General features: G+C 57.7%; 1 protein-coding gene across 2 annotated transcripts; it reads left to right on the plus strand.

The window, feature by feature from the left end:
* Positions 1-837: 837 nt before the first annotated feature.
* Positions 838-15,431, plus strand: Pias4 (protein inhibitor of activated STAT 4). 2 transcript variants are annotated; one of them, XM_038344735.1, is made up of 11 exons: positions 838-1,066; positions 5,677-6,082; positions 10,693-10,777; positions 11,205-11,246; positions 11,401-11,491; positions 11,579-11,707; positions 11,818-11,923; positions 13,053-13,126; positions 13,212-13,372; positions 14,280-14,410; positions 14,487-15,431. In XM_038344735.1, exons 1-11 carry the CDS (start codon positions 1,052-1,054, stop codon positions 14,759-14,761), a joined length of 1,515 nt encoding a protein of 504 aa, XP_038200663.1. In that variant the 5' UTR covers positions 838-1,051; the 3' UTR covers positions 14,762-15,431. The 2 variants fall into 2 exon arrangements, with proteins under 2 accessions (XP_038200663.1, XP_038200657.1); XM_038344729.1 differs by lacking the exon at positions 838-1,066 and adding an exon at positions 2,437-2,541.
* Positions 15,432-16,767: the final 1,336 nt, after the last annotated feature.

Here is a 16,767-nt window from a genome sequence, read left to right on the forward strand (position 1 = left end):
GTGAAGGGCAGGAAAAACAGTTTTGACACAGGTCATGGCCTCAAACTCCCACTCCTTCTACCTCAGCCTCCCAGTGGTGGGAATATTAGTTATATTTCCACTTTTATATTATTGTTTGGTCGAAAGCATCACCCCAGCTTCCCAACACTCCTCAATACAAAAAGTCTGGATTGTTTGCCTGGGGACTTCGCCCCAGCTCCTGGCATAAGACCCCTCTCTAGGAAGGGTCAAGACCACTCCCACAGGCTATTTAAACTGCCCTCCTCCCAGAATGAATAGGTAGTCCCCGCTTTCCTCCTTTCCCCTTTCCTTGCTTTCCTGGGGCCACCAGGGAGCATTGCATTAAACATGGGCATCTTTCTTTTGGTTTCATTTGGTCTGATTGGAATTCTTTGCGTGGGCGGAGAGGTCCGTCGTAAGAAATCCCTAACAGTTATATCGGCAGCTTTTGGGGGTCTGCGTCTGTGTGCTTTCGAGGAGGCCAGCCATGTGCACGCGGAGCCCGGATGTGCAGGACCGGCTGAGCACACCACGCCGGTACCACAGGCCAAGCAAGCCCTGCACCTGCCAGCAGCCGCTCGCGGGAACAGCGACACCTGCCCGGCCGCGTCCTGTTCACCCCAACTCTTCCTCCCTCCAAAAAACCAGCACAAGCGAGAGCCACACAACGCACCGTGAAGGGAAGAACGCGCGCCTTTAAGGAGCGCCCTCGGGGCGAGCGAGCCTCGCTCCCGGTGAAACGGCGCGGGGCGGGGCGGAGCTGGAGTGGGCGTGGCCGAAGCGCCTGTAAGGAGAACCGGGAGGGGGCGGGACTTCTGTGTATTGGGAGGCCAAGAAGGGACCTGAGAAGTGGCTCACCCCGGAAGGGGTGCTTACTCTCAAGCCTGACTACCAGGAGTTCGATCCTCGGGACCCATGATTAAAGGAAGTATTTCCAGCATAATGTCCGCCGACATCCACGTGGGAGGCGTGGAAGGCGCGCACCCACACCCCCCGCGCACTTGTCTCCACACCTGACTGAGTTCTAGCAGCTGAACCCATACGGTGGAAGATGAAAAACCGTCTCGTAAATGTTGCCTTTTGACGCCCACAAACATACGTGCGTCTCCCCCCCCCCCCCGAACATATGCTCTCTAAAGAAAAGAGACCGCATGGCCTCGAGCCAACAAAAATAGGAGGCAACTGGAGGAGCCTTTTAGGGTTTTGGTTTTTCGAGACAGGGTCTCTAATGTGTCACAGCCCTAACTGTCCTGGAACTAGCTCTGTAGACCAGGCTGCGTTCTCCCAGAGATTTGCCTGCCTCCGTCTCCTCGGTGCTGGGATTAAAGGCGTGCACCACCACCGCCCACCGCCCTGCTTTTTTTTTTTTTTTTTTTTTTTTTTTTTTTTGGTTTTTCGAGACAGGGTTTCTCTGCAGCTTTTTTTTTTTTTTTTTTTAAAGAGCCTGGCCTGGAACTAGCTCTTGTAGACCAGGCTGGCCTCGAACTCACAGAGATCCGCCTGCCTCTGCCTCCGAGAGAGGTCGGATTAAAGGCGTGCACCACCACCGCCCGGCTCCTGCTTTTTTTGTTTGTTTGTTTTTGTTTTGTTTTTGTTTTTCGAGACAGGGTTTCTCAACTATGGAGCCAGTCCTGGAACTCACGCTGTAAATCAGGCTTGCCTCGAACTCATGGAGATCCGCCTGCCTCTGCCTCCGAGAGAGGTCGGATTAAAGGCGTGCACCACCACCGCCCGGTTTGTGAGGGCTTCTACGCCCTTCAGAAGCAAGACTATTGGGGCGTGGTGGTGCAATTTTTAATCCCAACACTATGGAGGTGGTGGTGGGGGGGGGCGAGTGGATATCTCAGTTTGAGGCTAGCCTGGTCTACACAACAAATTCCAGGAAAGGCGGGGTCGGGGTACACGGTGACCTTGACTCAAAAAGACTAGTTTAGTAGCCCCAGGAGTCCAATTTAAAACGAGGCAGGGGGCCCCCCCGAGTGTGAACACTTAAGAAAAGGTGGGGCCAGCGAGAGGGCACGAAGCAGGAAGGCGTTTGCCTCCAAGCCTCAAGATCTCTACCTGAGACCTACGTGGTGGAAGGAAAGAACCTACTTTCCTGAACTGCTCTGACTTCCACTCATGAACACACCAAATGAATAAGTATTTGTAATTTTTTAACCGATGCCAGAGAAAAGGCCGATTGCACCGCGCGAGCGCAAGGAAAATGAGGCAGAGGAAGGGCTAACTTCGCCTTTAAGGAGTTAGACCCCACCCCCTAGTGGGCGTGACCAAAGCCAGCGCCTTTAAAAAAATAAGCACAGGGGCGGGTGGGGAGTGATTGGTCAGATCCTCGGGCGGTGGCGCTCGGGCGCGCTTGCGCAGCACGTAGCTCCCGGCTGTCGGCGGGGGGCCGGGGAGGAGGAGCCAGCGACCGCTTTTATTGGCTCTTGCTCAAGCCCCGCCCTCCGGTCGAGGGCCGTCACGTGACGCGACGGCTGGGGCCTCCCGGCGCGGGGGACGCTAGTGGCCAAGATGGCGGCGGAGCTGGTGGAGGCCAAAGTGAGTGAGCGGCGGCGGCGCGGGCTGGGGCCGGCGGGTGGCGCGGTGCGGACGGTGCCTCGCAGCCGGCCGAGAGGGCGGGCTGAGAGGTGTGGGAGTGCGGGTCGGCCGGGGCGCGACCGGGACGCGGGCTGAGGCTGCGGGCGGGGGGGCGGGGAGACCGGGGGCGGGGTCGCCAGCACCGTCTTCGGAGTGTCGCCGTCGACTCCTGTCACTCCTTTTCCGATCGGAGCTGGAAGTCCCTACAGTGTAGGGACACGGCTTCCCCGGTGCAGGCACTCTCCCTTGCTTTGGGACAGCCCCACTGGGACAGACCTGGGGGGGTCCCCGTGTGGTCTCCCAAGCCTAAGGAATGCAGAGAGTGACTTCTCCATCCCGTCTCCAAGGCAACGAGGAGGACTCAGGTCCGGGTCCCTGCATCTCTCCTCACCTACGGGACAGTATGGGGAAGGTCTGCAGGGAGTGCCGCAAGTCCTCTGATTCTCGGGGTCCCCATTGGCACCTCCCCCTACTGAATAAGACTCTAGACTCAGTCCAGCTATGAGTTCCCGGGTTCATTTTAGAGTCTCTGAGTCGCCAAGAACCGCCCTTCCGTCCCTTACACACTGGCTGTCCCCTGTCCTCCTGGGAAGGTCCCCAGCCCCCCCGGTTGCCTTCGGGGTCCAGTCAGCAATGGGGTACCACATTCTCCAGTAATCCTCACACTGTACTCCACCTTTAATCTCGACATCCTGGCGAATCATCTTACGGGGTTTCTCAGGCTTCCTGACAGAGCCCATCCGACCCACCACCCCCTTTTTTCCTGTGTTGCTCCCCAGATTGATCCATGAACTGAGTCTAAGGGAGGACTGCTTAGGCCTGTTCCCCCATTTCTGCTTTGAGGTGCCAGGGCTCTGTCCCTCCACCGGGTGAGTCCCAATTAAACCTCCCTGAGTCGTGGCTGAGCATAGCCACCCTTCCAGTGCTGTCCTGTCTCCCAGCACACTCGTCCCTCCTGAGTTCCTGCTGGACCTCAGCCTCCCTCAGGCATCTTCCCACCCATAAAGTCACAACTTGTACCCCTTTTTTCCTGGTTCTCTTGTTACATGGCTCTTCCCTCTCCCACTTGGATCTTTTGGCATATTCTAGAGATTCCAATTAGAAAAATGTATCCCCCCCCCCCCCCGTTCATTCACCCAAAATGTACACCATGTACATAGTCAGAGTTTTGGGATACTCAAGATGGGAACATATGAACTGTGAAGGTCCCAGGCACAGTCTTACTGCTTGAAGCCCCCTTCGTAGCATTCTGGAGCATTCCGGGGAGGCCAAGCCTCTTTGCCCACCTCCTTCCTCAGTGGCAGGGGTGTGGTCCCTCTCTACTGGACCCTCTGGACTTCCAACCCCACCTCAGTTGAACATGACCCCCTTTTTTGAAGCTCTGTGATGGTCCAGGGGGACCCATCACAACCCCTCAGAGAACATTGAGTGTAATGGAGACTCCTCCATCTGTCACAGTGGGCTGGAGATTCTGTCCTTTGCGGTCCACTGGGGCTTATCGGAGGCGATGGTGGCATTTGAGGATGACTGGACCATTCAGAAGTCCCCGTGGCAGGCTTGTAGGCTGCCTTCATCCTTTGCCCCCATGTCCGGGGTCTTTGGCTTTCTGAAGAGCCTGGTCTAGTGACTGTTGCCTCTCATTGGGCCCCAAGTGGAAAGCTTTAGACGCCATGGAGCTGACACTGTTTATAAACCCAGTCCTGGTAGCCAGTTCCCAGGCGGGAAGTGCACTCTGGGCGACGGATGGAGACATCTTGCTGTGTCCTGTCCTAGTGCCATGCTGTCCCTAGCAGGCTGCTGGGACATAGCAGCTGCTGAGAAACCCGACCCAGACCATATGGCAACGATCTGGGTGCTGGGATGTCTGCCATCCGTCGTGGGTGACAGGACTCCTGGATGTCCGCCGGATCTACAGAACCCCCTGCTCTGGCACCCCCTCCTCAGTCTTCAGGGTTTGGGCTTGTTCTAGTACAAACGTGCTAACTACATGCTGTGTGTGCTGCGTGGCCCTGCATGAGGTAGGAAGTCAAGGCTACTTTGAGGGTGCCCAAGGGCCACATACCCTGGAGTCCCTGGAGAGTCAGTGCTCCCCAGCAAGAGGTCTAAAGCCTGGTAGCCACCCAAACTCCATCCCAGCCCATTGTATCAAGAGGCCTCACATCATGCTGTCGTAGTTGGCAACCCAAGTCCCACTGCGCTGGGGGCCTCCTGGGACACTGCTCTTGCTCCCAAGAGCCATGTGCCCCTAGTGATCAGGTGGGTACCAAATGTGATGGATTCCTGGGACTAGGAGCTCTGGGCTGGTCAGGTGTGCTTTCTGTGTCTTGCAGGCTTCTTTGGGGCTCATGGCCTGAGTCAGCTGCCTGTGTCCCCTCCGGCCACTTGGACCATCAGCCAGTCCCATGGAAGTCCCTTTCTATCTCCAATTTTCATTGAATTCAATCCAGCAGCAGAACTTAACACAGGAGGCCCAGGGCCTGGCTGGGCTGTCTCTCAGGGAGGCTTGGTCCTTCCACCTGGGGGGCCTGCCATGCCCTCATGTCAGCTGTTGTGAATGCAGGCCCCACCCGAGGGACCCCATACATCTTTCCCTGGGCCTATCTTTCATCTAATACTGTGTCATCAGCTTGGTCACTGACCTGTGCACCTGCTTGGTTTCAGGCACCAGCTGTTCTCATGTAGGCCTATCCTGCTCCTGGGCACCCTGAGTGAGGCCCAAGGAACAGGCATGGTTGGGTGGGAACCAGGTACAGGGTCCAGGACACCTAACTGTAAGACCAAGTCCAGTCCACAGTGCCCTGGGGGCCTTGCACGAGACTAGCAAATCCCACCTAGTCTGGGTCAGAACACATGGGAAGTGGTTTAAGAGGCCTCCCCAGGGTTCAGTCCTGATACCTCTTCCCAGGAGTGTTGTCTTAGGAAGGTGGCTGAGGACACAGCCATGCCCTGCCATAGCCAGGGCAGGCAGTCCTTCTGTTTCCTGTACACCTCCTACCAGAAGAGGAGGCTGTGAGGGACAGGGAGGGCTTCTGGTGGCTGGCGCCCAGGTGTGTTAGAGGGCAACCGCTGAGAGCCACTGTGGTCACCCTTCCACAGAACATGGTGATGAGCTTCCGAGTGTCGGACCTACAGATGCTTCTGGGCTTTGTGGGCCGCAGCAAGAGTGGGTTGAAGCATGAGCTGGTGACCAGGGCCTTGCAGCTGGTACAGTTCGACTGTAGCCCCGAGCTCTTCAAGAAGATCAAAGAGCTGTATGAGACACGCTACGCCAAGAAGAACATGGATCCCAGCCCACAGGCGCCACGGCCCCTGGACCCCCTGGCTCTGCACTCCATGCCCAGGACTCCCCTGTCAGGGCCCACCGTGGACTACCCCGTGTTGTACGGGAAGTACTTGAATGGACTGGGACGCCTGCCCACCAAGGCCCTTAAGCCTGAAGTGCGCCTGGTGAAGCTGCCCTTCTTTAACATGCTGGACGAGTTGCTGAAGCCCACCGAGCTGGGTGAGTGGTGGGTATCGGCTGGGGGATCCCCACATGTGCCATAGGAAGGCATGGCAGGTCACACTGGTCATATCAGCATTTAGGGGCTGAGGCAGTAGCATTGTGAGTTCTGTGCTACAGAGCGAAACTTTTTTAAAAACAGCAAAACAGCGATGACTGAGGACATAGGTACCGTAGTGAGCAGAGCATTCACTAGCCTGCTGACCAGCACCGAGGCACGGCAGCGGGTACCTTTCATCCCAGCCCGACAAGGGGGGTGCCATGAGTCTGAGGTTAGCTTTGGCAAATACATTCCGATTTTTAAAAAAGAAAGAAAAAAAAAGCTGGGCATGGTGGCAAACTCAAGTTATCACAGCACTTGGGAGGGAGATGCAGAAGGATCAGCAGTTCAAGGTCACCCTCAATCAGTATGAGACCCAATCATAAGAAAAGCAGATGTAAATGGAGCTAGCTGTGCTCCAAGCTGTCAGGTTAAGTGTCGAGCTGTCAGGTTAAGTGTCGGGTGGCCTAGACCATCAGACTCCTGTCTGTGGGGGCACACATGGCCTCCCACGCCGCTGCTGCATAGAGTGAAGCCTGCCCTGCGTTGTGCACCTGGGAGGCCCACATCTAGGACCTAGAACTTTCTCAGGTAGAGACACTAGAGACATTCCCGTCCCCCATCGTCTCTCCTGCCTAGAGCCCAGAGGTTGGTCCCAGCACTTGGCAGACTCTGAGATGAGAAGTTGCTTCTCTCACCCCCACATACCTGTGGCCTGTTCTCAGGATTTTTTCGTCCCACTGAGTTGTCCCTTCCTGCTGTAGCAAGGCTGTTCCCCTTGTCCCTGGGACTTGGTGGGGAGCTCTGTTTAATTGGGACTGTTGCAAGCACTTGAGGAAGGATTGCATTTGGCCTGTCTGAGGGCTGCTTCTGTGACCTGAGGCCCCACCCCCTGGCTCGAGGCTCCACCCCTAGCCTGAGACTCCACCCTCCATGGCACTGAAGCTGGCTTATGGCAGAGCCTTCTGGCCTTGCCACCTTCTTGCCATGCTTCAAGTACTGCAATCCTGCCTTCTCCAAGGTCTCCATAGCCCTTGGCAGCTAGGGGCCAAGCTGCTGGATATCATCTTGAGGATGACCCAAGTGCCAGGGAATTGGTCCCCCTGCCTGCCAGCCTGTATGGAGGGCTTCCTTCCTGCAGAGCAAGCCAGCAGTCACTCTGCCCCACAATGCAATGCTGTGCCCTGAGCCCCCAGGGACCCTGGTCACCTGATCTCCGGGAGAGCATGCTCCCCTGTCTACCCCAGCAGCTTAAACAAAGAGGACTTAGCCCGCCTCACCTGCCTCCCCACCAGGGTACCCCCTTCCCTGGGTCCCACACCCTGAGGGGCTGCTGGATCAGGAGCTCTGATCCTAGGCCTAAGACCATGATCCCTCAAGCTCTAAACCCCGTTATTTCACACGCTTGCCCCGCCCTGACCTGGACCCTCCAAGCACAAGCCAGTTCACGGTGGTCAGCCCCTTGCCCAGGCCAGAATGAGTCCCATGCTCCTTTAGGATTCCCCGGAAAAGCTGCCTGCTCATCCTGTATCGGCAGACAGAGCCCATAAATCACCTGAGCAGGCAGAGTGGGAGGGAGGAGGGCCACAGGCCAGCTGCAGACCAGGGTGCACTAACATCCCGTTTAAAGAGGGCTGCTGACCAGAGAGGGCAAGGGGCTCATACGTGTACACAGCAACCTGAGCTCCTGCCCCCCAGGCTACGCCCTGCACCCTTGTCTGCTGTTTCTCCACTCCCTGGCCAGGCAGGCCCAGGGCAGCAGAAGTGAGGACAGCACAGGACTGAATGGGGAGGATTGTGTCTCCTGTCCCCCACCCCAGGGCTGTGCGGCTGGAGGGTGTCCTGGGCATCTGTTGTCAGAAGTGTAGAGATAGTGCCTGGACCTGAGGAAGTGGCCAGGGCCGGTGACCTGTGACCCTCAGGTGTCTGGGATGTCAGCCTCTTCAGTCCCTACTCCTTCCCCTTGCTGCCACATGGGTCCATGCTCCCTGGCTACCATGCTGTCTTTCTTGGTTTGTTGATGCGGTTTTTGAGACAGGGCTAATAGTGTAGCCCAGACTGGCCTGGAGCCTGTGATGCTCTAGGTCCGTGGTTCTCAACCCTCCTCGTGCTGTGACCTTTAACACAATTTCTCATGTTGTGTGACCCCAACCGTGAAGTTACTTTGTTACTACTTCATAAGTGTAATTTTGCTACTGTTATAAATTGTAATGTAGATCGGTGGTTTCCAGTGGGGTTTTTTTGTGACCCCTGTGAAAGGGTCAAATAACCCCCCAGAGAGGTCACACTCCACAGGTTGAGAACCACTGGCTAGCCTGAGCCCTTGCACTGCTAGGATCAGAGCCACCCGATAGCACTTGCTGACTGGGAAGGCCTGTCAGGTTCCGTCTGCCCCAAGGTCTTTGCAGGACTATGGCTCGTCACCCCCCAAGCCTTTGGTTGCTGTCTCTGGTCACACCCCACTGCCTGCCCTGTCCTTTTGGTATTTTAGAGACAAGGTTTCTCTATAGCTTTGGAGCCTGTCCTAGAGCTAGTTCTTAAAGACCAGGCTGGCCTCGAACTCACAGAGACCCGCCTGCCTCTGCCTCCTGGGATTAAAGGTTTGCGCCACCACTGCCTGGAATGCCCTGCCCTGCCCTGTCTTTATGACATCTCCTCCACTGTGGCGCCCTTCCAACACGCCTTTGTCTGTCTTCATCTTTTGCATGATTTTGTGTGTGTGTGTTGTGTTTTGAGGCAGGGTCTCAGGTAGCCCAAGGTGGCCTTGAACCTCTGATCCATCTGCTTCTACCTCCCTAGCCTGGGCTGACAGGTATGTGCCATTGTACCTGGCGTGACCCTTGCTCTCTGATACCCAATTTGGGTCACTGATTTGAAGCAGGTCAGCAGCACAGTGGAGCTGACTGGTACCCTGTCCGCAGAGCTAGTCTCCATGCTGCCCCAACTCTGCGTGCAGGTTGGGGTACAGCTGGGGGACACTCAAGCCTGCAGTGCTGCTCTGTTAGGGCTGCCCGAGTTAAACATCAAGCCTGAGCCAGTGAACACGGTGTTGCTTTCTCGTGGTGCTGAGAGGTGGCCAAAGGTTCTAGGTCGCCTTGGGTCTCCACTGGGTCCCCAGTGCCTGTCCACCCTCCAGTCCTGGAGTGCACAAGGCTAAGAGGGGCCATGTGACCCTGAATGGCCTGGGCGTTGTGTTTCATGACCCTGAGTGCCTTGTCCTGGTCCCCACCTGTCCCTGTTGACCCTTCATGATCCCTTGGTGTTCGCCCACCTCAGGCATGGTGGGGGTAGCGGCTGTGGGTTCCTTAGCATTTGTGCTTGGGCCGTCCATGTGTGGTGTGTCGTGTCTGGTGGACCTCCACCTGTGCCCATGCTGCAGTGGGCCAGAGAGAAAGGGAAAGTAGTTGATGGGGGGGCAGATAGAGCAAGGCTGCTGTGTGCGTGCCTGCCTGCCTGCCTTCGTGTGTAGCCCAGGTTGGCCTTGAGCTCCTCCCAACAAGTCCTGGAGTTTACTCAGGTTCTTGGGAGGATGGCAGGTTCAAGGCCAGCCAGGTCATAAAGTGAGACCCTCTCTTGGGAGAAACTGGGGTGGGACGGGACAAGGAGGTACACAGGCCTTAAGGCAAGCAAGGGTGCACCTGGTTTGTAAGGCCACCAAGGATGAGTTCCCAGCTGGTACTGCTGAGAAGACCCTGCCCTCAGTGTCTCAGACCTGGCGGGGCTACTGCTATATAGGGCCTGGCTGATGGACGAGGGGACCAATGGCCGTGGCAGAGGTCCTGGCTTGGGGAACAGCATAGGGTGGGTCATGCCTCAGCTGACTGCTAGGATTTGGGACTCACCCGGCAGCCTGGGTCCTGCTTGATGCCCGCCCCTATGCCACAGAAGCTACCCAGCCTCCCTTAGGGCGATTGTTCCAGCTCGTCCTTCAGGACCTATAGGTATGCTCAGTCCACCACCCAAGCACCCATGGGCTCTCTCCACGATCCTGGGCGGGGCAGGTGTGACTTCCCTCACTTGAGCCCTGAACCTGCCTACACTCACTGGTCCCACAGCCTCTGAAACGGTTCCGGCCAGTCCAACCCAGTGTCAGCGCTCCTTTTAAACATGGTGTCACAGGAACTTGGCTCCTGGGGGCCTCACCTGCTAGCAGTGCCTGTGGCTAGACAGGGAATGCCACCTGGTGGGGCGCTAGTTGGTCTCACAGTGTTGGGTGGAACCTGGGGCCTGCTCCCTACAGCTAACTGCCCCTGAACCCAAGCTTCTGCTCCAGCCTACTGCTTAGTAGGGTGGCTGGCTCTGAACTACCTCCTCCTGCTGAGTCACATGTCCATATGGTCAGAGCCCTCTGCTGGGGTAGGAATTGGGGCACACTCCAGCAGTCTCTCCTGGAGCCACGGTGGCCTCAGGATATAAGTGGCTACCCTTCTGCCTTTGGGGCCCCCTCTTCTAAAGGGACCCAGAGTGGGAGGGGCCAGAGTGTGTCCCCTGAGTCCCAGGCAGAGAGGGTTGGCCTCTTGCCCTGTGGCTGGGGAGCTGTGGACAGGCGGCCTGACCCATATGCATTTAGTCCCACAGAGTGCAGAGAAGCTGCAGGAGAGCCCGTGCATCTTCGCGCTGACGCCGCGGCAGGTGGAGATGATCCGCAACTCCAGGTGCGTCCACCGCGAGCAGCTCCCTTGTTGTGTGCCCTACTGTACTGGGCCATGTGGGCCCCGCAGGCTCACAAGCACCCATCACTCCATGCCAGGAGAGCCCAGCTACGTTCATCCAGATGTCACCAGGGTTCCCTGGGAAAGATGGGTATGGATGAACTTTCTGAGGGTGTGGCTAGGACAGCACAGCCGAGCTGTGTTTACGGTTGTGACTGTCCCTACGCCATTTGGCAGAACAGAGGTCAGGCTGAGGTATGGCCAGGTCCTCTGCCCACCTCCTTCCTCACGCCTACGATGGACACAGATTCTTCCTGGCATGGGCCAGGAACGCTACTGTCCTGTTGCCTATTACTCACCTGGTGATGATGGGGAGGGCTCCAGGGTGGTCTGTGCTGCCCACTGACTCCTGTCTTTGCCCTGCCCACAGAGAGCTGCAGCCTGGAGTAAAAGCCGTGCAGGTGGTGCTGAGGTACGTGAGCAGTGTCCTGGCCCCTGCCTCTCCTGTGGCCATCACTCTGCACACAGCCCCGGCCTGTCCACCCCTGTACCTCTACCATCTGTTGTCTTTGTTGGGACCTCTGCTGCTTGTTTTCACAGCCCCCTGTGTCCTCCTGTCTCCCTAGGATCTGTTACTCTGACACCAGCTGTCCACAGGAGGATCAGTACCCACCAAACATTGCTGTCAAGGTTAACCACAGCTACTGCTCAGTGCCGGTGAGCGAGCGACAGCAGCCTGGGGGCGGTGACATGGACACAGGGTAGGGATGGGACCTGGGGGGTTGAGCACATCTCTGTTCGCAGGGCTACTACCCCTCCAACAAGCCTGGTGTGGAACCCAAGAGGCCCTGTCGACCCATCAATCTCACCCACCTCATGTACCTGTCCTCGGCCACCAACCGCATCACTGTCACCTGGGGCAACTACGGCAAGGTGAGCCTTGTGCCCGGCGCCCCACTTTCCCATGTGCACCCTGTCCATCCCACATTGACCCCATCCACCCTGAGTTCAGCACCCTGATGCTGCAGCCGCTCTGTCCACAGAGCTACTCCGTAGCCTTGTACCTGGTGCGGCAGCTGACCTCCTCAGACCTGCTGCAGAGGTTGAAGACGATCGGTGTGAAGCATCCAGAACTCTGCAAGGCGCTGGGTGAGCAGCTGGGGCCCCAGGGCCTGGCTGTGCCCGGTGGGACCTGCTCTGTTCCAGGGTGTGCAGCACCCATGATGTGTGCAAGGGTGGCTGAGGGACTGGGGGCAAAGACACAGTGTCAACCTGCGGTCAGGGTTCTGGATCTGGATGTTGGGGTTTCAGGGTCTGGTCTGTGAGCTCAGGCCTCCTGACTTAGACAAGCTGGAGAGCATGGGCAGCTGGGCAGTCTGTGAGGAAGGTGACACTGGAGATCCAGGCCAGGGCACTTGTGATGATGCTTGGTTTGCGGAGACAGGGTTTCTCTGTGGAGCCCTGGCTGTCCAGGAACTGGCACTGTAGCTCAGGCTGGATGCGAACTCACAGAGATCCACCTGCCTCTGCCTCCTGAGGCGCAGGGCCACTGTCACCCGGCTGTGACAAGGGTTTTCAGATGAGACAGTGTGGTTGTGAAAGACAGTTTCTGTGGCAGCAGCCCACAGCGCCCACCCACACTTGGCTGATGGGGCCTCGGTGGCCCTGAATGTCGCCAGTGGCCATTTCTCTGCAGGACAGGTCTAAGCCACCTCGGAGGCATCCAGGCCTGTTGTCACCCCTCCAAGCTGGGGTTGACCGTGCTTGGCTCTGGCCACCATGTCCCTGTGATGTGATGGCATCGTGGAGACCAAGACTCCTGACCAGGGGGACACAGCCCAGGCCCCCGGGGTTGCTTATACCTGGAGAGTTGAAGGCATGCTTTGCAGACTAAGGCCACCAACTTCATTATTTGGTGGCCAGGGTGGGACAGCACTCACAGGTGCTCATTGTCACTGGAGCTGCATGGCCTGGGTTAAAGGGTCTCCTTGCTGCTCACAGCTGAGTCCTCCAGGCTGCGTGGTGTCTGCATCTCTACCGCCTCTGAGCAGGTTGTGCTGCCTGGGACTTTGCAGAAATACCCTGCAGGTCTCGGGAGCCCACGGGGTTCCTGTGTGGAGTGAGCAGGGTTTGCGGGCTGGTGCTCAGGAACTGGTGGCAGAAGGATCAGGCTTCAGGGAGATGTGGAGGCCAGCCTGGCCTACATGCGTCCTACAGTCTCCTTCAGCTGTGGAGAGACCTCACCCTCTGACGCCTCGTCCCCTCTGTCACCTCACAGTCAAGGAGAAGCTTCGCCTAGACCCCGACAGTGAGATCGCCACTACTGGAGTGCGAGTGTCCCTTATCTGCCCAGTGAGTCCCCATCTGTCCCCAGCCACGTGGGTAGTCGGCCTCGTGTGGGACGGTGTCCTCACAGCCCCTGTCCTTTCCCTGACAGCTGGTGAAGATGCGGCTGTCGGTCCCATGCCGCGCAGAGACCTGTGCACACCTGCAGTGCTTCGACGCAGTCTTCTACCTGCAGATGAACGAGAAGAAGCCTACGTGGATGTGCCCTGTGTGTGACAAGCCTGCCGCCTACGACCAGCTAATCATAGATGGGTGAGTGACGGGCTCTGTGCGCTGGACACTCCAGAGGGACAGTGGAGCCTGTGGCCTGGCTTGTAGGACTTGTTGGGGCCTTTGTTGTGGAGGTGGTTGTTGTATCTTAGTTTCGCTCTGCCTGGAGTCCCCTGTGCCTGTGATCTTGTGACCTCAGTCTTTGCAAGTGGTCACCTGCAGTCCTGACTGCCCTGCAGGACTCTGCCCCACAGCAGAAAGGGAGGGTCGTGCTTCCCCTTGGGACGGCTCAGCTCTCCACTCCAGACCTGTGTCTGCTGTCTGTGGTACCTGAGGCTCCGGCCAGCCGCCAGCTGCAGCTCTGTATCCCCAGAGCCACCACAGGCGGCCGAGCCGAGGCCCTCAGAACCTCTTGCCTGGGACCCTAGGTGCTTTCTGCCTGTCCTTGGGCTTGGCTAAGAGACTTGAATGTGTCCCCCAGCAGACCCTGGGGAGTCCCAGGTCAGCGTTTAACCTGCCATGCTCCCAGAAAGTAAACTGAGGCTGCTCCCAACCCAACTCCTTCAGCAGGTGCTGGGCTTTGCCTGGGTCCTGACTGGATGGGCCACTTGCTTCCCTGATGAGCTCTAGCACTGGGTGGAGTGAGTGCCACCCTGGGACTGCGCACACGGCTGCATTCAATTGCCTTCTGTTCTTGCCCAGCTGTGCTCTTCCACCCAGGCCGTCCCTAGCCCAGGGCTCGAGGCAGACACAGCAGGTGCCTCTCTGCCCTTGGTGGAGCCCTGTGCCACCACCCCAGGGTAGAGGGGCTGTCTGGAGGAAGGCTCAGGTTGATAGCCCTGGGCCGTGGGAAGTTAGTGGACCACAGGCCCCAGAGCATGTGTAGCTCTCCCGGCTCGGGCAGTGGAGTTTGCCCAAGCCCAACCCTGTCCACTCTGCTGCCCCCAAGGCTGCTGTCGAAGATCCTGAGTGAGTGTGAGGATGCGGACGAGATTGAGTTCCTGGCCGAAGGCTCCTGGCGCCCAATCCGTGCAGAGAAGGAGCCGAGCTGCAGCCCGCAGGGACCTATCCTGGTACTTGGTGAGTGCCCGCACACTGCCCCTGAAGTGTGCCAGCCAGCCTGGCCCGCAGCTGAGCACTGTCCCTGTCCCCGCAGGCACCTCCGACGCCAACGGGCTCCCACAGGCCTCCAGCACCCCCGGCGTGGGAGGCAGCATGAGCAGCGCACTGGGCGGTGCAGGCAGTGGGTCAGGGGCGGCAGGTGGCACAGAGAACGGGAAGCCTGGCACCGATGTGGTGGACCTCACACTGGACAGCTCGTCTTCCTCGGAGGACGACGATGACGATGACGAGGATGACGAGGATGACGATGAGGGCCCCCGGCCGAAGCGCCGCTGCCCATTCCAGAAGGGTCTGGTGCCCGCCTGCTGACGCGTCAGCCTCCCCTGCCCACCCCTCCCTGGCTCCCGTATCTCTGGACTCTCCTCTTGGGGGGATTAAAAAAAAAAAAAAAAAAAACAGTAAAGTGACAAAAAATGAGAAAAGTACAAAACGAGAAAAAACGAGCAAACCAACACTTAACACAGGCCGGCAGCCCACGGGCCACCTCCCGGAGCAGGCCCCGCGGGGCACAGGAGGGATCTCGGACACTGGACAGGCGACGGCCGTGCGTGGCTGTTCTGCTTTTCCTGCATTGAGGCCGAGCCTGGAGCGCTGGCCTGGCCGCGAGCGTGTTTAGTTGAGAAGCCATGGTGGGGCGGCGGGCCGGGGACAGCAGCCACAATGTGCAATAACGTGGTGTCGCGGACCCGCGTGGCGTGGGGGGGTGTCGTTTTCTAGCCAGCTACCTCGGTAACTCCAATTCATTCAGGTTCACTTCCCCATGGGCAGCCCTGCCGCGGGCTCAGGCTCCTCAGCTGCCTCCCTGCTCGCGGGGGTGGGAGGGGGGGGTGGGGGGCTCGCTCTTCCACCGCCCGTCGCCCTCCCCACCCGACTCTGTCAGGAAGCAATACCGGGTCTGGTCCCGAGCGGGTGGCCTGGCGGTGTCACCGCATGAACTCGCCGGGAGGCCCTGGCCAGCCGCGCGGCACTCTTTTCTAATATTTGTATTCTAATTTAATTGTTTTTTAAAAATGCAAATAAAATTAAAAAAAAAAAAAAAAAAAAGAACCAAGAGTAGCCAGTCCTGGCCATCTGTGGGTTTTGTTTTGTTTCTTTGTAACCTGCCTGCCCTCCCCTGAGCTAAAGGCTGGAGGGGGCTTGTTAGATCATGTCACCAGGAGGCCCCTCGGTAAATATGGGCGGGTCTCTAGACGTGTAGAAACACACACTGGAGTATTACTCGAGCCTGAACAGGAGCAAGGCTCACACACTCCCAGAGTGCAGGGAGGTGAAGACCCACCCATGTGCTGTGACTGCTCAAGTGGATGAGGCTGGTGGACCACGCAAGCAAGCCTTAGATAGTATGATCTCGATACAGAAAACCTCAGCACGCTAGAGCCAGTCCTACATGTGAGAATGTGTGAGCACTGCACCCTCTAGGCCCAGAACCCGCCCCGCTCAGGTCAGGTCTGGGAACACTGGCCAGGAGAGCCCAAGGAGTGCCCATGGTTCCCATCTGGGAATGGAGGGTCTTGAACCGTCCAGCAGACAGCCCGCCAGGCAAGCGGCAGCCACTAGCTGGGCAGATATGTCCAGGACTTATGGGTCAGACTTAGTGGGTTCCCGACACCCAGGACCCAAGTGCAGGCCACCCACCCATGGTTCCACTGCTCTGGATACAGCCCGTGGGAGGACGCCATGCCTACCCCATCCCCTTTCCCTAGTGACAGGGCCCCAGTTCCCACTTCCTCCTGGGGACAGGAAGTTGTCCACAGCCAGCTGAGGTTTCCGGGGGCTCCCTAGGCCCGATAAGGTCACTGGAGACCAGCTGGGACAGCAACTTGGGGGCTAACCATTGTCCAGGCACAGGCGACCCAGGGCCCAAAACACCCAGAATTTTGAGGTCACCTATGCCTGGAAAAACCTAACACCCACCCTGGGTCCCCCTGGGTCCCTCTGTCAGGCCCCACCCACAGGGCATGTGAAACTGGGCAGATACTGGGTGTCTCCCAGACACTCCCCTACCCCCACCCCCACCCCCCAAAAAAAACACAGAGACCAGGCAAGGAGACGTCGTAACAGGCTGCATTTAGTGGTTGGGTTGTTCTTTTATGTACAAGAAAAATGAGTTCTATTTTTTCGGATTTTTTTCATAATCTTTTGTTTGTATGCTTTTTTATTACTTTTAAATCTTGTCCCCCCACCCCCAAAAAGTGCATTTTTTAAAATCAATTGATTTGTTTTCGTTCTGCCTCCCCCACTTTATTTTATAAAGATTCTTACATCCAGTCAGTGGAATGTCGGTTCTGTGCTCCGGACCCTACACACCAGGCCTG

This window comes from Arvicola amphibius, chromosome 1, assembly GCF_903992535.2.
Source record: "Arvicola amphibius chromosome 1, mArvAmp1.2, whole genome shotgun sequence".
Lineage (NCBI taxonomy): Eukaryota > Metazoa > Chordata > Mammalia > Rodentia > Cricetidae > Arvicola > Arvicola amphibius.